General features: G+C 36.9%; 1 protein-coding gene across 5 annotated transcripts in view; it reads left to right on the top strand.

The window, feature by feature from the left end:
- The window catches only part of SATB2 (SATB homeobox 2), a 241,115-nt gene that overhangs the window by 144,317 nt on the left and 71,379 nt on the right, over positions 1-25,419 (top strand). For all 5 annotated transcript variants that reach the window (XM_043995694.1, XM_043995695.1, XM_043995697.1 and 2 more), the window contains one exon: positions 20,358-20,570. In XM_043995694.1, coding sequence (XP_043851629.1) covers positions 20,358-20,570 — 213 coding nt within the window. The remainder of the gene's footprint in view (positions 1-20,357; positions 20,571-25,419) is intronic.

Below are 25,419 nucleotides of genomic sequence, written 5' to 3' on the forward strand. Positions count from 1 at the left end.
TCACACACACACACACACACACACACACACATTACTGATGCAAACTAGAGTAGCAGTGCATAAGAAAGCTAAGGAGTGCAGAGGAGGGAGAGAAAACATTCAGACTGAAGGGAACAAGAAAGACTTCATGAAGAGGACAGAACTGGACCTAGGATTTGAAGAATAAAACTTTCAACATGATGGGGGGGTGGGAGTAAATGCTTGTATTTACAAAGATAAGACCAGAGGCACAAAGCTAGGAGGTGTGTTCAGAGACTGGCAAGTAATAAAATTTAACTGGTATGTGGTGTGTGTGTGTGTGTGTGTGTGTGTGTGTGTGTGTGAGATAAAGTTGGAAAGGTAGTTGGAGCCAGATTGTGGAATGACTTACCTGGCAGACTAAGGCATTTGGATTTTATTTATTGAGCAATAGGGAGCCATTGAAGTTTTTTTTCTTCTAAATTTGATTGGGGAATGATTAGACTTCTGTATTGAGAAGATTGACCTGATAGTCGTGTATAGATTGGTTTGGGGTATGGAGAGAGCAGGGGTGGAGTGACTTATTAAGACCCTATCATGCTAGTCTAGGCAAAAGATAAAAAATATCTGAACTGGGGTGGTAGCATTGGGAATGAAAAGAAGGATATAGAATGCAAAAGACATTGGAAAAATAGAATTTTCAAGACTTAGTGATTGGTCGTATACAGTGTGTTTTGTGTATCAAAATGTTTATGTTTATTGATTATTACATTTACAATGAAAAGGAAAATATCAAATAAAAGAAAGAAGGGTCAAAATGACAAATTTTGGATATGGATGATGAGAATTCTGTTAATAGAAATAGAAATTCAAAATAATTATGTAGACGAGTAGAATTCCATGTTTGTAAACATGTTGAGTTTGAGTCACTGGCAGGACTTTCAAATGGAAATGTTTGCCAGCTAGTTGACAATGCTTATCTGGCACTAAGTAGAGATGATGGGACTAGACATATAGATGTGTAGGCCAGAGACTCATTAGATTTAGATTTGAAGGGGAACTTGAAGATCACTTAGCCTAAGCTGCTAATGTTATTTTATTTGCTTAAAGAACAATAGCAATATCTGCCGTGAGGATTCCCAACAATTATGGACCTAAGAAAATCATTTCATTTCCTCCCAATCCTCTAAGGACAGAAGGTTGTTGTATTTCCATGTGCATTGTTCATTTATGAAACATAGAGATGTCAAGAAGCAACATTTACTAAAATAAGACATAAACATGAAATAGCATGCCCGGACATTATATTAGTACTTTGTTGTCTGGAACCTTAGCACCTTCTATTCTGTTGTTTCAACAAGATCTTTTACTTTTGGGGGGGGAGGGGTGGGGCAATGAGGGTTAAGTGACTTGCCCAGGGTCACACAGCTAGCAAGTATCAAGTGTCTAAGGTCGGATTTGAACTCAGATCCTCCTGAATTCAGGGCCAGTACTTTATCCACTGCGTCACCTACCTGCCACCTCAACAAGATCTTAATTATGCATTTATTAACTTTCTGAGAAGCCAAAGACATCTTCAGCACTTTGTGACTAGATGTTGACCAGTGACTGTGGGATAGGCAGTTACACTAGCTGGTACTAAAAAAACTCTGTCTCCTTACATTCATACATTCAGTTTCCCCTTACCTTCTACCACCATTACCAGAACACATCAGTTGAAATATCTCTTCCCTTTCCTTCTGTCTCATACTGAAGCTATTCATTTGATAAGAAACCAAGTTGCAAAGACATAGTGAGGAAATAGAAGTATCTATTGTATAATAACTTCTTTCTGGAAGCTAGTGAACTAAATGAAGAAAAAGGGGCATATAAATTAAGGGATTAGCTCAGATGAATAATGTAGTGTAGCGGAAATACTGAGTTTTGTTTGTAGGCAGGGGAAAGGAGCCAGTGGAGAGAGAGACATTATAGTTATATGAAAGTTCTTACCTGGATTAGACAATTTTTATTTCATAGGTTGATAGTCTTAAACACTAAAAATTCCCAAATACTTTCAAGTAGGCAGCTGAGTATATTAGTAGCAATATAGAAAGAAACAAAATTAATTTTTTTTAATTTTTGGATCCAACAAAATCATCAGGAAGGAAAATATATTGTACATTGTCCTAGGAACTTATTGCCACTCTGAGTAATGTGAATTCTTTTAGGATGAGGGGGGTCAATTGACTCTTCAGACTGAGATTTCACAAAAATGTCAAAGATGTCCTCTGTGTATGTGATTTATGCCTTTTCTCCATGAGGAGCTTATCAGCTTATTTTTCACAAATCAGGGATTCTCCATCACGTGACAATGACTTCCTCTTTGTTAATGATTCATTCAGATTTAGACCAGTATCATGGGTATGAAACATTCTTATTGTACTAATTGGCCAATTTCCCAACTCCTAGGGAGTATGGGTGGGGGGGGGGAGAATTACAGTTTTATTATTTTTTTTCAAAAATGCAAATCTCTAAAAATGAGACTATGTTATACTAAAATATAAGCTAGAAGATGCTAAAAATAAGGCAATGATACCCATATTTCTTCCAACTATTTTAAACATTTTTAAAATATAGGTTTTTACTTACATAAAAATATAAAAGTATTTGTAAAATAAAAATAAGCCGAGAAATTTCCTAACCTAATGTACTGGTTCAGTTGATAATTCTGGCCTGGCTTTAAGTGTGCATTTAGGAACATGAATAAAATGATTTTATTCATCAGAAATGCAGACACACATTGAAATGCATACAGACATTGAATCTGTTTGAAGCTAGTTGTAAGTTACAATTGTTAGGTGATGACATCATTTGATAACATTTTTTGTGTCTGGGATGCCATCACTACAGCACAGAATAATTTTAATGTAAGAAGAATATTCCATTCTCTTATGTCAATAATTACAGAGGCACAGACTACTTGAATCAGTCAGACATGAACTAGTATGAACAAGGCTTAGACATCTCTATTGAATCAGTCAATAAATCAAAGGCATTTTAAACTAGGTATAAAAAAAATCTTTGATGGAATCCTGGAAGGAATGAAGACCATTAGATGAATCAAGGTTATTTATATTGGGTTTGGACCAAGGAAATGGTCATGCTCTGTGCGACATGTATAAAAATGCAAACCAGTTCAGATTATAGCATTCCAGTGTCAATCCAGGATATGTTAGTTGCAGTCAAGCTCATTGGAGGGAATCACTTGGGGAAGGAGAGAAGAGCCTCTCTCTCCTCCTCCCATCCCCTTGAACAGAGGAAGACCTTATGAACTTTGAAAGATCTGGAAGAATTCAGACTTCCCATTGGCATCTTGGCAGTGTCCCTGGAACATCTGATGAAGTGACTGTATCATCAGCAAACAAATAAATCCCTGGGGGAAAGGCAGCTAGCTTCAGGACTCTGCAAAGAGCCCAGGAGCCTGCTAAACAGTGCCTAAGTGGAGCTGTGTTGAACGCTCTTGAAAAAGAATTTCCAGGAGTTCTGAGTTACTCCTTTTGCCATGTGCTTGAAGGCTGATCCCACTTTCCCCTGGATTCTATATGTACTTGTGGAAAAAATGTGCCATGGGTTTTTTTGGGAGGGGGATGTTTCATACCAACTACCTTAATTACTTTACTGTACTACCTCTAGTACCCCTAACTAATTGAGGCTGGATGGCTAATTGATATCAACTACTATTCAGTGAGGAATGCATACCTGTGAAGGTTTATGAGTACAAGAAGACCATTCTCCAAATCCTCAAGTTCCTGCTAGAACCCCAAAGGAAAATATAGTAGCCACCCTTTGGAGACACAACTTGCCACTGCCAATGTGGATGAGAGAGTGACCTAAGAGCCTGGACCCCATTCAGATAATTTTGTGCTTATTACCTTGCTAACATTATCTTAGAATCATGGTAAAATAGATTAAGTACAGACAGGAAGATCTAAATTCAAAACCTGCCTTAATCATTTAATAGGTATAGGACTATGGGAAAAACCATATAACCTCTTTTAATATCCATTTCCTTACCTATAAAATGGGAAAATATTATCTATAATATCCATATCACAGGTTTTTGTGAGAATCAAATGAGAATATATTTATTTGTTTATTTTTGGTTTATTATTTTTTTGTTGTTGTTGTGATGAGGGTTAAGTGACTTGCCCAGGGTCACACAGCTAGTAAGTGTCAAGTGATTGAGGCCAGATTTGAACTCAGGTTCTCCTGAATCCAGGGCCGGTGCTTTATCTACTGTGCCACCTAGCTGCCCTGAGAATATATATATATATATATATGTATGTATGTGTGTATATAATTTTGTAAATCTTTAATATATTATTTTAGGGTAGGCACTTTCATTCCTATTTATTGGTAGTGGGAGTAAAGCAAAGAAAATGTAGATGAGAGGTTTGGAGATAGAAATGACAAAATATGGCAAGCAACTAGATTAGTGTCTCAATTTTTTTGTCTTAGGAACTTTAAAAATTATTGAGGACCCCAAAGAACTTTAGTTCATGTGGGTTAAAATATATAAATCTAGATATTTATAATATTAGAAATTAAAAATATTAATATTATTATGAAAATTATTTTGACCTCACGGAGCTCCTGAAAGGCTTGCAGGGACCCTCAGGAACCCCCAGATCACACTCTGTGAATTTCTGGATTCTATCATATGAGATGAGAGAGATTGAAGAGCTGGGGATGATGCTGAAATTTTAAATCTGGCTGACAATAAGAATGCTACTTTCCACTGTAATAGGAACACTTATAAGGGTGGTTGGGAAAGGTGATTAGTTTTGTTATAGATATATGTGAATTTGAGATGCATAAGTATAGGGCATCCAATTAAAAACAATAGGGGCAGCTAGATGGCGCAGTGGATAGAGCACCAGCCCTGGAGTCAGGAGGACCTGAGTTCGGATCTGGTCCTCAGACACTTAACACTTACTAGCTGTGTGATCCTAGGCAAGTCACTTAACCCCAATTGCCTCACCAAAAAAAAAGGAAATAATTAAAAACAATAAACAGTTAGTTAATGATATGTGATTAGATCCTAAGAGAGACTACCTCTGGATATATAGATCTGGCAGTGCTGTGCCAAAGGTTATAATTGAATCCATGAGAGCTTGTGTGCTCACTGAAAGAGAGAGGATAGAGCAGAGTTTTTTTTAACTTAGGGTCTGTGAACTTTAAAAAGTCATATTTTGACTACATTTCAATATAATTGGTTTTCTTTGTAATCCCATGCTTTTTATTTTATGCATTTAAAAGTATTATTCTGAGAAGGGGTACATAGTCTTCACCCAACTTTTGGGGGGTCCATGACACAAAACAGGTTAAGAATGCTTGGTTTAGAGAGAGCAGAAGATGACCTAAGATGGAGTTTTGGGATAAACCGATGGTTAGTGAGTATAACAAAGATAATGATCTAGCAAAGGAGACTAGGAAGGATTGTTTAGACATATAAGAACCAAAAGAACATTACAAAAGTCCAGAGGGGAGAGTATTTGAGTGGATAAGGTCCCTTCTATAAATGAAAAAAAATTTGTTTTTTGTTTTTTCTGGAAAGTTTTATTTTTTATTTGGGGGGGGGCAGAGATTTTTGAAACAACTAGAATTTGTAAAACATGTTGGACAAGTAGCCAACTTTTGTTCTACTGAATCACCCACAGAAACCAAGAATAACCAGGAACCTTGAACTCTTTGAATGAAATAATCATAGTGCCAGATAATTTCTATTTCTACAAGTTCTCTGTGTGCCCAGATCTATGGAAACAATTTGTAACGTGGGTCTCAGCCTGATTACTTCTTTTTTTCTTTTGGGGTGTGATATGGCTATGGTTTGTTTCTATGGGTTTAAAGTGACTGGTTATCCCCATGCCTAAAGCATACTTTTGGACTAGTACTTATGGTCCAAAGGCAGTTGGAACAGACAGGAAGGAGGAAAGAGAAAGAAGATTTTGTAAAAGGGTGACTCTCTTTATCTCACTATACCTATCATTAAATTAACATAGGCAGATAGAAAATGATAAGCTAGCTTGAAATTTATTCTAAGTAACTTCTTTGTGCACCTTCAAGTATGGCTTTTATAGAAATAGTTCAGCTAAGAGGGCATAGTCTTTGGTTTTGGTTCAAGAATCTTTTGTAGCCTGAAATCTCTTCATGTTGTCTTGCTAGCTTTTTAAACACTGTGTACAAGGTGGCAAAAGTGAGTTTTCCCTGCATGTACAAGAAAGAGAAAGTTATCTGTAAGGAAAGTGCTTAATTTAATAAATTGAAGATTTGGAGTATATGGGATATTTGTTCCAGCAAAATTTCATTTTCCATTAACTTAATTGTATTCAATAGGCTGAATGAAAAGATCCTAAATACTTTGTGACTCAGACTTTCAATACATGCCTAACCAGAGTCTGCTGCGGGCTGCTAGGCAGAGAGGACTTCTTTCTACTCCCTAGAAACAGCAGAATTCTTCACTGTTTGCACTCACCTCTTCAGTGATTACTTCATTCACCATGTGTCTTAATATGCCTAAGAGTACTGCTTATGTGTGTATTCATATGGACACTTTTGGAGATATGTGGTCTTTAAATTCCATCATGAATATATTTCTAAAACAATGCATTTGTGTATGTTTTGATTGTACACATATATGCATAAACACATTTATATATACAGAGGGCATTGCTTTAAGTACTCCCTATCCTACATAAAAAAGTCACATGCATCATCTGTCTTTCCTAATAAAGAAATATTATAATAAAAGAGAGGCCTTATTAAACTAATGTGATAACAACATTTTCTTTGAGGATTTAACACTTCATTTTAATAATAAAAATCAAATTGTCATTGTTGTGCCCTGTATACATTTTATTCAAATCAGACTAAACACTCTGGCTTTGTGGCTAAGCAAGGCTCTCCAGAGAGAGAAGTATTTTTAGCATTAGACAAATGAGCTTTAGGAGTCAGGTTCATAGCAGAGTTGTAGGCTGTGAATATGCATCCAAGGTGAAACCTTTTTTTTTTCATATTGGATCATAAGAGAAAAAATGACTAGCAGTGGTATTTAGAGGGGAAAGAGAATGAAGAGCAAAGGGAGAAGATTGTCTACAGCTATGGGAAGTCAGGTTACTTATTTAGATGGTAGAATGTCAAAGTGTTCTACTGCTGTTTTCATTGTTTCAGCTCACCCTGGATTCACCTCTAAAGTCTAAGAGATTCAGTTCGGTTTTTGTGCCTGGCCTAGGCCTTTGGTATGAACAGGCTTTCTCATGAGAATTCCAGTACTTCTGGCTCTGATCCCAGCCGGACCTAGGAATTTCAAAAGTGTGTGAAAATGAAGACTAATGAAAATACATTAGCCAGCAAGAACACTGGTGAGCTGGTGAGATGCACTCAGGGAACATACTGGTATCTTTTTAAAGTTACTCATTGTCTCAAGATGCTTTGTTGAGGAGACTGAGGATGAATACTGCAAGACCTATTTAGTTTGCCATTGGGAGGAAAAACTGTCACAGTCAAAGTATGGATTATAGTAGCTCCATACGAAGTATGATTTATATGTAATTCTTTATCAAAAACAATTAGCTACGTGGCGAAGTGGGTAAAATACCAGCCCTGGAGTCAGGAGGACCTGAGTTCAAATCCAGCCTCAGACACTTGACACTGCCTAGCTGTGTGTCCCTGGGCAAGTCACTGAACCCTCATTGCCTCAGTTCCTCCGCCCCCCCCCCCCCAAAAAAAAAGAAAAGAAAAAAGCAAACTGAATGAAAAGAACTTAATCCTCTTCTTTATTGTATCTGATCTGCTTTGCCCTCATTAGTTTGTCGGGGAAAGGCAATAATGTTCTTGGCTAGAAAAGTGATGGGTTAAGACACTGGTCTCTACTGTGCTCATCATTTTGAAAATTATTATCATTCAATATATGTTGCTCAAAAATAAATTGAATTTTTACATATTGGCCATATCTTGGCCCTTTAGCTGTTAGCTCTTCCCTGGCACCTTAAAAACAACAATATTTTTTAAAAACCCTTGCTTTTTACTTAATATCTGTTTTTGTACTTATTTATCTTTATACATGTATTTCTTCCTTGCCTTAGAATGTAGATTGTAAATTCCTTGAAGTAAGAGATTGTTCAGTTTTGTCTTTGTATTCCTGGTACTTATTGTTGTGCCTGACACATAACAGGTACTTCAAAACATATTAATTATTTAGTTATTGGGCTCCTTTGAAAATGTTTTCTCTTAATAGTATTCTTAAGAAAATAAGATTTTAGGGGCAGCTAGGTGGAACAGTGGATAGAGCACCGCTCCTGGAGTCAGGAGCACCTGAGTTCAAATCTGGCCTCAGATACTGTGAAAAAAATTAATAATTCACTAGCTAATCTAACCTGGAAAATCATATAATTTAGATTTATGAAAAATTGTAAGTATATGAAAAAATTTAGGTTTAGAGAAATTATCATTGGGCCATAAGTCCCATCTGGGTCACCATTCAAATGTAGAAATATTTTTGTTGACTAGCCTAATTTTTGGGGGGCTAAAGCTGACTGAGGACTAATCTGGGGACTTTTGACTGTTTGGCTATCTGACTGCTAATAATTTAATGTGGGCTGTTTATAAAGTTCCACCACACTGCTCCCAAATTGATAAACTAAAGATTAAGAAGCCTCTCAACAAAATAACCAAAGCAGAGTTTATTTATGAGATACTATTTAAAATTAAGAATACAGGGAAGGGGCAGCTAGGTGGCGCAGTGGATAGAGCACTGGCCCTGGAGTCAAGAGTACCTGAGTTCAAATCCGGCCTCAGACACTTAACACTTACTAGTTGTGTGACCCTGGGCAAGTCACTTAACCCAATTGCCTCACTAAAAAAAAAAAAAAAGAAAAGAAAAAGAATACAGGGAAATAAAACATACAACCTGACTGCTTTCCTGCGGTCTCTTTCCACTGCCTCTCTTTCCCACCTGCTGTGCTTCAAACTTTTTTAATACAATAAGGGCCTTAGCTGCGCCTTGCTTCAGGGCACTCAGGTACTTTATTCTAACACTGAGCCCCTTTCACTTTGTAAATCCCCCTGCTTCTAACTTTCCTCTCCTTACTGCCACTGCTGAACCCCTGTGTTTCTCTCTCACCGACCTTCTGTCTGTCTGTCTACTCCGTCAGTTTGCCCTCTGCTGCCTTTGCCGCCCCTCTAATCTTGTCCGCTTCTCTTAATCTTGTCCGCCAGACTTTCCTCCTTGCTCCTAGTCCTGCGTTACTGTTTGTCCTGTCCTCCTCGACCTCTTCTCAGCCTCTCTCGTCCCTCCTTGTCCGTCCGATTATCTTCTCTACCTCTCTCGTCTGCCCCCCTTGCTGTCTAACTCCCAGGTCTATATATACCTTTTCTTCTCTTCACTCAAATCTCAGGGCTTCTTGCACCCACACACCAAGCTAATCCGCTAGCCAGAGCTGAGGCTGGTGGGGGGGGGTGCGGTGCTCCAGCTTCACACGCCTCAGCACAGGCTACGCCAGAGCCCAGCATCTCTCAGATACCTCCACTCAGGTCGGAGGGAGCTGGGGGCTTATTACCCCCAGCTGTCTGACCGGGAGTCTTGCACAGCCCATGGGGCTTTCTGGCTCAGCTGACTCTGAGGGCCTAAGGCTTTCCAATCTCAGCCCAAAGGTAGGGTCCCCAAATCAAAATAAATTTCCACAATACTTAACACTTACTAGCTGTGTGACCCTGGGCAAGTCACTTAACCCCAATTGCCTCACTAAAAAAAAAAAGGTTTTAATGGAGTGAAATTAAAATTATATTTTTAATGTAGGCTTTTTCTATCTGCTACTTACTGGACATTTTAAATGCATCCAAAATTCTAAAGGCTCCACTGACCACCTTATCCCTTTTGTGGGGATGTGGAGTGGCTAGTGTGGGTTAAAGCACTGAGCTTACTTTACTTCATAAATTAGTGGAAAATGCATTATCATTAAAATAACAGGTTTAAATGCAGCAAAGTAGAATATAATGTTTTAGGTGGCATCTGGTCTCAGTGTAGATGGTGTCTGAAGGTCAAAATAGTTTAACTTGCTCCATGGAGATTTTTTTAAGAGATAAGAAATTTAGTTTGGATGAATTATGGGATTTAATATCATGGAATTTTGTTGTAGAATTGAGACCACAGTAGATAAGGCTTGATTTGGCACAAGTAGAGAATCTAAGAATTAAGACTTTAAAGTCAGTAGGATAGTGGAATTGCAGTAGGATAGCAGAACTGTGACTCTTGGATTTTTTTTTTTTTTGCAAATGATATTGTTTTAACACTTTATTGTCTTTAATCTATAGGTGTGTTTGTTTGCTCATTTTTTCAGTGAAATTATTGACAAAGATAGTGGCCATTTTCTCTGTATGTATCTGGAGTATTGTGCTAATATAAAGCAATATATATTTATGAGGAAAAATGAAGATTTTAGTTTAATTACAAACATAAACAAATATGCTATTATGCCATATACTTAGAGGGAACTTTCTGAATAGGACAGTCATTAAGAATTTTATTTGTTTTTTATTCAGCAAACTATTCAGTGTTTTAATCACTGAATAAAGTGATTAAAATATGATGAGAAAGAACTTGTTTGCTTTTAAAAATAGTGGCAGGCCAGCATCTTTAAAAGACTGTAATAATAGGACTCCCCCCCAATCATCACAACCAGCTGTACATAAAAGTTATATTTTGGTTTTATGTGATTTAATAAATAATGTTTAAATTACCAAACTTTTCTCTATCTGGCAAATGAATATTTGTGGGAATGAGGTGATTTTTATCAAAGGCATGTTATAACAAATGTATATATTACAACAAATGTGTGAACATTGCAGGTTCCCTTTACTGCTTACAACCTCAACTACCATAACCAGAAACATCATTTACAGAAATGAAAACAATCTCCAGCTAGCTTGAGCCTCTTTCTAAATAGGATCACTTAGGTTTGGCTGGACCAGTTTCCTCAGCACACACCTGGTGTATATCACTTTAAAAAATAAATTATGCCTCATTAAATTACAATTAAATGGAATCATGATCATTTGTTTTTCTGGAAGGAAGATGTTTTGCATATTGAAAGCCTAACTTTGTTGCAGGTGACAAAAGGCTGAACAGATTATCTAATATCACTTCATTTTTTTTTTGGAGGGGAGGGTTATGTTTGCTTCTTAGTTTGTCTAAAGTTCAACAACTCAAAATTATAGACACATGAAATGTTTTATGTTTTTAGTTTTAAGACATTGTGCCATCTAAAACTTGATCATTTTAATTTTCTGGTGATTTAATTATGATACTTTTCACTTTTCTTAGGACAATTAGGAAAAAGGGAGTTTTTCTGATTCTACACTAGTATTCTGTTTGTTCAAGAGACACTTATCTTCTTCTATAGGAATAAAATAAATAATTTAAAGAGATTCTTTCATAATATTTAACAAACAACATTGGCAAAAGCTCTGTTCATAGACTAGAGAAAGTTATCATGGTGTTTGGGGTTTGTAAGCAGAACAGGTATAGGAGAATTGGACTTTAGGTTCTCAGATGCATGGTAAGGGCAAGTCTAATCTGAAAAGCATCATGCAGTCTCATGTGATCATTTTTAATGCTCAGGCAAATAGATTGAAGACTCTTAAGTATTTCAAGCACACTAATTTGAAGACTCTTAAGTATTTCAAGCACACTAATTTGAAGTCTAAAATTTTCAAGTTGGGAGGGACTTGAAATATCTAAGCCAAAAAACTCACTTCACAGATGAAAAAATGTCTAGACCAAGATATATTTACTAACTTGACCCATTTCATAAAGCCATGCCCCATCTGAGGTACCTTGCAGCTTTAGAATTTGCATAGGATACATAGGACTAGACAACATTTCCATTCTACTTTAGGGTAATGACCTTAGGGTCATTATAAAATGTTTCCATAAAACAATCCTGGGAGGTGGGTAGTAGAAATAATATTATCCACAGTTGACAGACAAAAAAAGGTGACACTTTGAAAGTTATAATCACCTTAGTATGAAGTGTCAGAGCCAGGGCTTTAAAGCTATTTCTATGATTTGGAAGTGGAAGGACTTCAGAATTTTTTTGATTCCATTATTACACATTGTGGCTTCTGAAACTTGTCAGGGTGAGTTCTGGGAGAAGAAGACCCAAAACAGCAGTTTTAAAAAAGCCTTTAAAATTCATTATAAAAGTTCTACAAATAAAGAGTTAAAATATGGCACTGGTGAAGGCAGGTAGGAAGGGATTTTGAGGTTGTGAAGTGTTCTTTCAAGTTCTAGGGAGCCACATGACCCATCTCGTTTCACTATGAGGATTGAAATAAACTGTTCACATGAAAAAATGGGAAATTTATTTTAAAAGAGAGAGACATCAGCTTAAATTATAACCAATTCTTAAGGATATTTAACCAGTATAAATAATTCACTTAAGATGGATATTTAACCAGTATAAATAATTCACTTAAGATGGAAATCAAAAACAACATTGCTTGAGCTAATAAACAAATGATACGGCAACCAAAAACACTATTGACTTGAAGTATAAATTCATTTATAAGAGGGTTGTTGTGAGGTTCAAATAAGATAACATATGCAAAATACTTTGCAAATCTTAAATCACTATTTAAATTATTATTATTTTTGCATTTATCATCTTATAGAGAATGGCAATAGAAGAATATGTGCAGTATTTCCTCATAAAACAATGAGAACCAGTATAGGGAAGACCAAGTTTTATATAGCTTGTTGAAAGACCTATTTAAACAAAATTATCCCACAGATAAATTTAACAGTGAAATCTGGAGCACAATAGACAAAAATGGAAAAGATATGCCAATAATTCTATAGCAGACTGCTGTATCCACCACGTTTAAACTCTAGTAATAATCAATAATGTGTTTTATGAGGAAGTAGAAATAAAGAAAAAGAGGAAGAGCAGCTGTACTAGATAAGCATGAATAAATGAGTGGATGCATGAATGAAAAAGCATTTAATAAGCACTTAATACATAAAAAACATTGTGCTAAGCTACAGGGAGACAAATAAAAAAACCAAGACATATCCTGCTCTTTTTATCTTTTTTTTTTTTTTTTTGGTGAGGCAATTGGGGTTAAGTGACTTGCCCAGTGTCACACAGCTAGTAAGTGTCAAGTGTCTGGGGCTTAATTTGAACTCAGATCCTCCTGATTACAGGGCCAGTGCTTTATCCACTGCACCACCTAGCTGCCCCATATCCTGCACTTTTAAAAAAATTCTGGGGGCACTTGACACTTACTAGCTGTGTGACCCTGGGCAAGTCATTTAACTCCCATTGCCCTGCAAAAAAAAAAAAATCTGCTCTTAAGGTGCTCCCATTGTAATAAGAAGAGACAACTCATATGGGTTTCAGCTACAAATAAGTTGGGAAGTTGGGTGGGACCTGGAATCAGGAAGACTCGTTTTCCTGAATTCAAATCTGACCTCAGTTTCCTTATCTGTAAAATAAGCTGGAGAAAGAAATGGAAAACCACTCCAGTATCTTCACCAAGATAATCCCAAATGAGGTAAAGCAGAATCAGACACAACTGAAAAATGACCTGAACAACAACACAAGTAAGATGGGGAGAACTAAATGAATTGTTAGACTATAAAAAACTGATTTATAGAGAAAAAGCATCTCCAACAAAGTGGCTCTCATTAATGTGTCAAAATTGTGGTACTCCGAGAAGATATAAAAACAAAAATAACTTTTCTTGACTTTCTGATTATTGATATCAAATGAGACATAAAACAGGGAGATCAGTGATGTCAACAGAGCTTAGCCACTGTCATAGAGAATGTCTAGCCCAGAGTTTTATCTAGAAAAAAGCTTTTATAGAGATGGTAACGTGCTCCAGATGTTTCCATTGGCACATGACAGTGTGTTGATTCCATTAATCCTCAGAACATTTCAGAGACTATTTTGTTAGATCTTTAATCATTAAAAAGAGTTTGGTCTAAGGATGCAGGCAAAAAAACAACAATAACTACAATCTGATGAAATGGATAAACAATGCCTATTGTTAATATTGCAATATGTGGCTGACAACCCATACAAGTGGCCTGTCTATACGTCTCCACCTCCAACACTGTATATGGGTACTGACCTGGGCTGAAAATTGAATGGGAGAGACTGGGCTAAATAGCCTTTGGGAAATTGTTCAGTTACCTACCTTTAACAACCTTTGAACATCTTCCTAAAATAGAGGTTTATAATAGCAATATTCTTCTGGTGATTATCAATGGTGGCATGTAATACAATATGGCAGTAACCAAATAAACTATACTCATACTAGCCAAAAGGCATTGGAAAGGTGGGTGGTTGGTGTAAGTTAGCTGAAGCACTTTACCAAAAGCATCAGAGTAGAGAAGGAAGTAGGCCAGATTTGGCAAGAGTGAGGAATACCTGTGGAACAGTCTATGTGCTCTTTTGGTTTCCACACAGGACCAGGAAATTCAAAGTAAATCCCTCACCATCATACTATATTTAAGGAAGATGAAGACATGGATGGATTGCAGTACATGTTATTTGAGGGATGCTTTGTTGAGGTCACAAATCCATTGAAATATCAAAGTTGAAGGAGAAGCAGGCAGCATTGGAGATGTTGCCTAGTCTTACCCATAGTGTTAGCAAACTACATAGGACTAGGGCTAGAAGCTATTCATAATGTAAACAATTGAGGTGGGGAGAGGTTCCTATGCAAATATGACTGAGAGAGCAATACTACTTAAAAAATAATAATTCCTTAGCAACACAGGACATTTAATGGGTTTCTGCTAATATGTTAATTATCAAAAAAAGTGTGTTGCAATATAGAAACACAATATTCACTTGTTATATTAAAAGCAGGAGTAATTCATAAAGAATAAGGTGATTTCAATTGATCTAAATATATTTAGAGAATATTTTCAGTTATATGTATATAGCACATTCTTTAAAAATATTTATTTTTATAAGACTTTATCGTCTCACTCTCCACTGACTCCTTCCTTGTCTCCCCCTCCATAAACCACTAAAAATAAAAAAAATCAGTTTTAACAAATATACATAGTCCATTAACAATCAAATAAGAGGTGAGTGATGTATTTCACCTTCAGTCTTCTGAACTTATGGTTTAATATTGCACCATAGTTCTAAGGTCTTTTAAAATTTTTTTTCTTTGTAATGTCCTATACAATTTTCTCCTAATTTTGTCCTCTTAACTCTTTAATCAATTCATATGGGGTCTTCCAGTTTCTTCTGAAACTGCATATTTGTCATTTCTCATTGCACTCTAATATTCAATTATGTTCATCTACCCTAATTCATTTAGCCCATTCCCCAGAAGATGGGCACTCCATTTCCATTTTTTTTTGTAAGTAAGAACTATTATACACATGTTTGCACATATGGGTCCTTTTTCTATATGAGGCACTCCTTCTGATTTAAAAGTAAGGTGAACTGAAGCTCTGGCTTGACATGTATAGTTAATAAGTAAGCATTAACTCCAAGTAGCTAATACAGTGCCTTGTAAATAGTGATTGTTTAATAAGTACTTGTTAATTGATCTTTAGTTTTACTCCCTTGAATAATTTAATTTTTGTTTAATGTCCCCCCACATTCTTATTTTTTTCTGTACTGTTGCTGAAAATAAGATAAACGCCAATAACTTCCCAAAATTGATCTACGGGAATGTTTTTTTTTTTAAAATGTTCATTGTATGTCTATTTCTTCAACGCCCTATGTGCCCTGGCACACTGCTCATATCCAAAAATGCCCCACAGAGAACTGGTGTTAGACATTCTGTTGCCCTGTGCAAATGTCGTCTCCCATACAATAAACATGTTTCCAAGGCTTACATAGCCTTGGCTAATCTGAGGAAGGAGCTGTAATCATCTGTCCCTTGAGAAGGCTATGCTAGTTGCCTGAGATGAGGAAAATACATAATGACCACTTTACTCAATAATTGCAATATGTTTTATACTCATTGATACAAAAATTTAATAAGCCATATCCTAGTTGATTTATGAATTTTTCTTAATTTACAATCTCTTCAGTATTTGCATGCTTTTTTCCCCCTGAGTTCTCACTCACCTCTTCTAAAGCAAAAAGGTTTTGCTGTATTTGGCTATTAAATGACATTTCCTTTATTTCAAGCAATATAATCAGACTGTCAGAAATGATACCTTCTTCTTGGTTGATTGATAATCAGAGATCTTGATGCTGTGGTGGTGAATATTTCTGTAAGACAAATTAGTAACTTGGGATTTACTTAAAATTGTCTTAATTTTACATAGATTTCTTTTCTTGGCTAATTAAGTCAGTGATTTATTATTGTTTGTTATATGATGTCTTTATTTTTATTTTGTTTTGTTTTTTAATTGAGACCTAGGTTCTGGGGAACTCACAATGTGATCATCCCCTCCACTATTTCAGGTTGGCACCTCGTTTTAGTCTTAGAAATTTCCTGGGGACTGAGAGATTAAATGACCTACCAATGGTTACATAGCTACTAGGTTTAAGAAGAACTCAGACAAGGTTTTTGATCCCAATGTTATGCTTTGAACATTATGCCACCTACTCATGATATTTGTTATACTGTAGATTTTCTCCAATTTTTCTTCCCTTTGATGACTTTCAGTTAGCTAGCTCAACGCTTCCAATTTATGAGACTAAAAATTTAGATTCAGTTGTTGTTCAGTGTATTTTTTTAGTCGTGTCCCATTCTTCATGACCCTATTTGGGGTTTTCATGGCAAAGATACTGGATTAGTGTGCCATTTCCTTCTCCAGCTCATTTTACAGAAGAAAAAACTGAGCAAACAGGGTTAAGTGACTTGCCCAGGGTCACACGGTAGTCAGCATCTGAGTCCAGATTTGGACTCAGGAAGATGTGTCTTCTTGACTCCAGTCCTGGCACTCTTTCCACTGTGCCCCCTAGCTGCCCCCAATTTAGATAATATCACTTAAATCTGCTTCTAATTTCTGAATTTAAAGAGCTAAATAAAAATAAATAAAGAGGATCATGCACATGCAAAACAAAACACTTTATTACCATCCTTTAGCCACAGACTATTGGTTGTGTGTAGGGAAAATAATACGAAAAAACAAGCCTTAGAATTATTACCAAACTGTTCCTGGTTCAATTAAGTATTCTTTATATATTTTTATTTACATTTATTTCCGTGTTATGATTCTGCTTATGCACCAAAGAAATGTTTAGTTAACCACATTATGTGGCTATGAGGAAGGGAGATGGAAAGGGGACCTTAGAAATCATCCAGTTCAGATCCCTCATTTACAGGTGAGAAAACTGAAGCCCACAGAAGGAAAGTGATTTGCCAAGAAATAAAGTGATTTGCCCAAGTTCACATAGGTGAGAAAGACTAGTGGCAAAGTTCAGCCTCAGGTCTTCTTGCCTCCAGACTCAATATTCTTTCTACTATACAACATTGCTCTGTAGCAATTCAGCTTTGTGATGATACCCTGAGTTGAATGAGGAAAACTGAAAACAGTATATTCCAATAGCACTTTAAAATATGAATGTTTCTCTGTCACCTTAATACCTTTGCCGATTGAGCACTAGTTGTCATAGAAGCCCCGTCTTCATTTTCATGTACGTAAATTTATTTCCCTATGAGCTTATCCAGCAGGTCAGAAACCAGAGACTATATGTGACTAGAAGGTCAGCTATATTTAAGAGTCATACAGAATGCAACAACTTACGAATGTTATAGTATAGTTTGCCATTACCAGGACCATGACTTTTAATTAGTTGAAAGTAGTAACTAAGATATAGTTTTGGGCTTCAGTTTGCTAGTATAAAACAGAAAAGAACCTTTTTTTTTTTTAACAATCTGTCCATTTTCAAGACATCTACTTGAAGGTACATCATTATTTGCCCTGGCTGTACTTAACAGAATGATCTCATAAGAGATTTATCCTTAAAAAGCTGTCTTAGATATGTTGATTATTGCTACTAAATATGAAAATGTTCATATTCTATTGTAAACGTTATTGTGGGACACAAAGAAAGCAAGTTTTAATAACCTGAGATTTTCTAAAATATATGAACTCAAGCATTCCTTACATAACAGTGCTCTTTAAAGAATGCACCACAGAATTTATTTCTTTTCATCTTTGATGATGCTAGAAGTTTGTAGTGAGATGAACTCTGGAGGCAATATAACTTAAGGCAGAATTGACTTCTGATTTTAGAAAGAAAAAACAAGTTATGTAGTACAAGCTTTTCTGGGAGCCAGGAGTGCCACTTGCTGCTTCTAAGAGTGTGAAAAGAAGTCTGGATTTCCCCAGAACCCATTCACTTATAGGCTATTTTTACATGTATATTCACAAATGTGTGCATGCACACATGGACTTCTATAAATGTTCTTAAGCTTCACAAAATTGCACATTGAATTCTTATTCTTATCTAGTGAAGTAAGACCTTATTGTCAGTTACATTTTTGTCTAAAAGATATTTAATCATTTTTCAATAGGTCCTCCTCTAATAGATTTTGTAAATGATTTTCTTACTAAGAATCAGTTATGCCAACTCTTCCAAGTGAGGTCAGTACACCCCCAAAGTATCTTGCCACTGAAGTTACAGAAATAATAGGTAGCATATCAGTTGTAATAAGATCGTGTTCATTGTTCTTTTTTCCTTCTTTTTTCTTTTCTTTCTTTCCTCCTCTTCCTCCCCCCTCCCCCTCCCCCCCCTCCCTCCTTTCCTTCCTTCCTTCCTTCCTTCCTTCCTTCCTTCCTTCCTTCCTTCCTTCCTTCCTTCCTTCCTTCCTTCCTTCCTTACTTCCGTCCTTCCTTCCTTCCTTCCTTCCTCCCTCTTTCCCTTCCTTCTTTCCATTTTTGAGTAGTGAAAACTCATGTCAGCATTCCTGTAGCTGCCAATTGTTTCATTTTGTGTCCCTAATATATCATATTTTACTTAAATTTAGATTATCTTATAGAACACTACCTGTAGATCATAGTCATGTGGTACTATGTTTTAAAATCTTTTATTCATTCCTATTATTCATATCATATTATTATATTGCTACTTTTCTATTTGTACTCATTTAGTAATCATCAGGGTACTTCAGTATTAGCTTGCTCTCTTCACACTTGCATTTATTGTTCTCCATGTAAGTGATCTCAGTGGAATGGCTGATAGTTAATGATGGTTCTATGAGTTAATTTTGCAAGTAAATGCCAAATGTATGGATTTGTGGAGTAGCCTAGACTCCACTTTGAGACTCTTCCATATTCAGGCATCTTTTTCATTACCCTGATTTATTTTATATAATTTCTATATAAATCTTACTATAGCATTTAACCTAACTTCCATGCATGTAAAAGGCATCAATATTTCATTTAAACCTGTACCTTTGATTATTTTGGAAAGATTGTAATATTCACAAAACAATGTGTATTTCCCCCTTTGGTGGAATTTTGGTACATGCCTTTAGTACATGCCAGTATATGGAAGGAGTATAAGCTTTAGAGTCCCAGGACCTGGGTTCAAATTCCAGTTTTCCTACTTACTGGTTGTGTGACAATCATTACTGGTTGTGGGCAATCATTTAAATTTTTTTCAGCCTCAGTTTTTCCATGAAAATGAAGGAAATAAAATAAAATAAAGGGGTTGGTCTAGACGACTTCTGAGGTCTCTTCCAGCTCTAAATCTTTGATGATCTTATTAGTGGTTTGAGTGAAACTAGATATCCTTAGACTTAACTATCTTATCTTGTTTACTCATGCAAGCAATTGAAGGGTTAACTTGTTTTTTGCTTCATCTATAAGGTCTTACATTTTGCTTTTTGTCTCAAATTTACCCATAAGTGACATCCACGAGAAAACAGTGGCCGGTCACACAGAAACTCAGCCAAACTTTTTTTTTAATCGATGTAAATCTCCTGTGCCGTTTAAATGTCGGAACTAAATTTACCAAACTTGGCAGATATGTAAAGCTGAGCAGGACTGCCAAGTGTTCCCAGTTTCAAGCAGAGATAGTTCTAACAGTTCCTGAAATACTTGTAGGAGGCACCTGGTGGTAATTGCAGTTTCACAATTCTTCCCAAGCGCCTACCTTGCTATCTGGCATCTCTGCACACAGATGATTATTACAGTGATGATAAAGTGTCAGAATAGAACAGTCCCAAAATAAAGCTCAGCCCCCAGAAGATAAACACATTCCCACAAAATATCCCCACAGGAGAACCCTTAGGAATCAGATAGAGGTTCCTGACATCACAGCCCAGCTGGTTACAACAAACATATTAAACACACACACACACACACACACACACACACACACACACACACACACCTCCTTTAATTTTTTTTTTTTATTTTGAACCAGGGGTTGTTGTCTGAGATTCTGCGTAAGGAGGAAGACCCTAGGACAGCCTCCCAATCTCTGCTGGTAAACCTGAGGGCCATGCAAAATTTCCTCAATCTGCCCGAAGTCGAGAGGGACCGTATCTATCAGGATGAAAGAGAGAGGAGCATGAACCCCAATGTGAGCATGGTATCTTCAGCCTCCAGCAGTCCAAGCTCCTCCAGAACTCCCCAGGTAAGATAGTAGTTCCATTATCCTTTTTTCAGCTTTCCTAGTAGATACCAGTGATGCAATTCACTCCCAAAATATGGGGGACATGATGAGTCATAGATAAATATAATCGATTAAATAAATCAATGTTTTGATTGGAAAACACTGGAGCAGAACAACAATGACCATGCAATGATGTAGTAGTTCCTTTCCTTTAGAGGGTTCCTGGATTAAGATAGATTTTATTATTCCAACCTTTGTCTTACATGGTCTTCCCTGACGTAGCTGTAGAAGAGGAAGCAACACAGGGAGGGATGCTAGATGGTTGGAGCTAAAAATAATTGTGAATCTTACACAGTGGAATTCAATGAGATTCTTCCCTAAGTGTAAAGAAAAAGAAGTTTTGTGAGGAAAGAAGGTAACTATTTGTTACTACTTGAGATTACCTTTTTAGCTTGGTCCATCTATACGATTCTGTAAGCTTCAGTCACTCATTCAACTTTCTACCCAAATATATATCTTTGTAAACACTATTTTCTCTGAGATCCTTCCCACAAAAGGATGCTATTGGAAGTCATGTGAGCTCACCAAGGTCAAGGGAATTGCAGAAGTCTGGGGCAAAAGTTCTAATAGAGATCTGAGCTGGCTCAGTTCTAGTTAGCTGCCTTTTCCCTTCCATTTCCCACTTTTTTAGTAATCACATGGTGTAGCCATCTTGATTTCGAGTTGCTACAGCGTATATAACATAGATGAATTATAATTATAAAACATTTGTCATGCACACATGTATCCATATCCAAGACTTTTTGCTCATTTTCTATAAATCTGATTCTATTAATTACATTTTAACACTCTAGGTATTGAGAGAACATCCTCTGGATTAGTTAGGCCCAAAGTCAGGATTTTGTTTTACTAAAAATGCTTAAAATTATTCAATAACATCTACACCCTGGCATTTTAATATATTTTAAAATGGCTCCAACTCTATAAAGATTATGGAATCCTCTATTTAGTGCTGGATTAGGAACCATCTAGTCCAACATCCTCATTTCGCATATAAGGAGACTCAACTTCTAGAATTTTATGACTTGCCCAAGGATATCATACAGCTAGTTACTACCAGAAGTGGGATTTAAACTGGTCCTCTGACTGCAGGGTCAGCACTCCTGCCACTGCATTAAGTCAATCAATCAATCAGTCAACATTTATTAAGCCCTATCTGTGTCAGTTACTGTGCTAAGTGCTAGGGATACAAAACGAGGCACTGGAATTAAGAGGGGTGGGGGAAGGTTTCCTATAGAAGGCGAAATTTTAGTTGGGACTTAAAGGAAACTACAGAGATTAGTGGTCAGATCAGAGGAGGAAGAGCATTCCAGATGGAGTGTCTTGTTAGTGGAACCATCAGCAGGCCAGCGTCACTGGATCCAAGAGTATGAGTTAGGGAGTAAGGTATAAGGAGACTGGAACGGGAGGAGGGGGCTAGGTTATGAAGAGTTTCGAAGGCCAACTAGAGTATTTTACATTTGCTCCCATAGGCAATAGAGAGCCACTGGAGTTTATTGGGCGGGTAACATGATCAGAACACTGTTTTAGGAGAGTCACTTTAATGGCTGAATGGAGAATGCCTTGCACTGGGGAGAGACTTGAGACAGGCAGACCCACTAGCAGATTATTGCAATAATCCAGGGGTGAGGTGATGAGGGCTGCACCAGAGTGATGGCCATGTCAGAGGAGAGAAGAGGGAGGATTTGAGAGATGTTGCAAAGGTGAAATCCATAGGCCTTAACAGCTTGGATATGGAGGATGAGAGATAGTGAGAAATTCAGGATGACTTCTATAGTGGGAGCCTGAGGGACTGGGAAGACAATATTGCCCTTTACCGTAATAGGGAAGGTAGGAGGCAGGGAGGGTTTATGGGGAAAGATAATAAGTTCTGTTTTGGACATATTGAGTTTAAGATGTCTACTGGACATCCAGTTCAAGATGTCTGAAAGACAGTTGGAGAGGTGATATTGGAGGTCAGCAGAGAAACTGGGGTATGGAAGGTAAGTTTGAGACTCAACAGTATAGCGATGGTATGTAAGTCCATCAGAGCTGATGGGATCACCAAGCAAAGTAGTAGAAAGGGAGAAGAGAAGAGGGCCTAGGGCGCAATTTTGAGGGACACCTATGGTTAGATGGGGTGATCTGAAGGAGGATCCAGACAGAGAAAGAGCAGTCAGGTAGGTAGGAAGAAAACCAGGAGCGTGGTATCCTGAAAACTTAGAGAGGTGAGAGTATCAAGATGGAGAGAGGAATCAGCCCTGTCAAAGGCTTCAGAGAGGTCAAGGGGAATGAGGATTGAGGAGAGGCCCTTGAATGTGGCAACTAAGAGATCAGTAATAACTTTGGATAGAAAATTTTTTGTAGAATGATAAAGTCAGAAGCCAGATTTGAAGGGATGTAAGAAGAGTATGAGAGGAGAGAAGTGGAGGAACCTATTGTATGTAGATGACCTTTTTGTGGAGTATAGCTATAAAGGACAGAGGAGATGTTGGATGATAGCAGGGATGGAAGGATCAAGTGAGCTTTTTTTTTCTTCAGGATAGACATGGGCATATTGTAGACAATAGGAAATGATCCAGTAGACAGGAAGAAATTGAAAATAAGTGACTGAGTGGGGATGACAGAGGAGGCAATCTATTGGAGATGGGATAGAATGGGATCACCTGAACAAGTAGAGGGTTTACACTTCATTAGGAGCAAGACCAGTTCATCACTTGAGACAGAGATAAGGAAGAGAGACTGCCAGAAGGCATTTGAGTAATAGATGAGGAAGAGGAAAAAGGAAAACGCTCACAGCAAATGGCTTTATTTTTTTTTTTCTGTAAAGTATGAGTTGAGGTTAACAGCATTGCTAATAGCAGGATGCTTGAACTTTGGTTAATTATAACTTTTGGTTTTCATGTACAAAAATGATTTCAACAAAGGTTTCCCTTTCTTGATTGCATTGGAGATGTATTGGCATTTGTTTGCACTTTTGCACTAATTATTAATTGGAAGAATTCTTAAATTTTTCTGCATTTATTCACTAATATGCAGACTCACTAAAAACAAATCCAGTGTTTTAGAAGAAAGTCCAATCATATTTTCTTCATTTAGTTATTGTTTTTGTTTTTGTGAGGCAATTGGGGTTAAGTGACTTGCCCAGGGTCACAGAGCTAGTAAGTGTGTAAAGTGTCTGAGGCCGGATTTGAACTCAGGTCCACCTGAATCCAGGGCCAGTGCTCTATCCACTGTACCACCTAGCTGCCCCCTTCATTTAGTTATTATAGTGCTTCACATATATTTATTAATACTTGTTAACCACATCATTAGTTTGATTATTCTGTATTTATACCTTTTACAGTAACTTTCTAATAGAAATATATTCTAGGAACCTTGTTGAAGACATAGTATCTTTCAAGCATGAAGCTTTCTGCAATTCCATAAGTAGGAATTTACTTTCTCCATGCAGTTGAAAATCCTAGTTAGAAAATTCCTAGACATAAGTATCCTTTAGAGACCAATTTAATTTCAGAGGTTTCTGAGCACTTTTGAAAAATAATTTTGACTAGTAAAAAGTGTATGAATGTAGTCAAAGTAGTATTTGATCATTCTCTTGATCCTTTTAATGTTTGAGTGAAAGTTGACTGATAATAATGGTTTGTCTTTTCAGAGTAGAATGAAAACTTAGCTTTCACTTTAGTGTAATGACAAATGGCCTAGAGAAGTTATCTAATTTTTTCCCATAGGCATTTTGATCACCTAATCTTATGTCTTCTTTCTACTTATCCTGTTTTATTTTTTCAGGAATAGCATCCAAGTATAATCAGAGAAAGTATTTTATATGCTCCATGACAGTATTATCAGTTTAAAAAGAAATACCAAATCCACACCAAATCAATCTGAACATTTCCTACCTTCACTCTCTTAATTAACTCTTCAGTTAGCAGTCACAGATTCCCCAATCCATATCCTTTTTGCTCCTTCTGCAATGCCACTCAGCAAACATTTATTAAACACTGATCATGTGGGGGGCAGCTAGATGGTGCAGTGGATAAAGCATTGACTCTGGATTCAGGAGGATCTGAGTTCAAATCTGGCCTCAGACACTTGATATTTACTAGCTGTGTGACCCTGGGCAAGTCACTTAACCCTCATTGCCCTGCAAAAAAAACCCAAAACAAAACAAAACAAAAAAGCAACCAAACCAAAAAACAAACAACAACAACAAAAAACCCACTGATCATGTAAAAGCATATTTTGAGTCACATTGGTAGTAAAGTCCTTTCCATCTCTAAAGCCATGATCCTGTGAGCTTAAGGGTAGGATTTTTCCTTATCATGAAGATGGACATGGAGAAGTCTTTTGAGTCTGCCCTTAGGAAGAAGTGTCTGAGGCTGGATTTGAACTCAGGTATTCCTGAATCCAGGGCCGGTGCTTTATCCACTGTGCCACCTAGCTGCCCCCAGAAGAAAGCCTTTTCACTCAGAAAAGAAGAAGTGATAGGTCACTGGAACTTTATGAGGGGACATATTGGATATGGTAGATGTCATTCTTGAATAGAAAGTACCACAGAGCTGACAGGGAGGTTGAGGAAAAGGAAATTGATCTAGGACTTGTTGAAAGAATTATATGAACAATTAGATTTAGTTTATTATTAAAAAGACAAAGGAGAGGAGTTAGACCATTGGTAGTACAGGTGGAATCTGCATTTTCTAACCTAAGTTATCTTTCACTGTTTGGCATCAGCTTATGAAATTGTTTAACAGAGATCTCAGGCAGGGAAGGGATGGGAAGGCATTGATAATGTTAGGAGATTTCCAGGGCCAGCTTCATGAAGCCATTGTAG

The sequence above is a fragment of the Dromiciops gliroides genome, chromosome 3 (assembly GCF_019393635.1).
Source record: "Dromiciops gliroides isolate mDroGli1 chromosome 3, mDroGli1.pri, whole genome shotgun sequence".
NCBI lineage: Eukaryota > Metazoa > Chordata > Mammalia > Microbiotheria > Microbiotheriidae > Dromiciops > Dromiciops gliroides.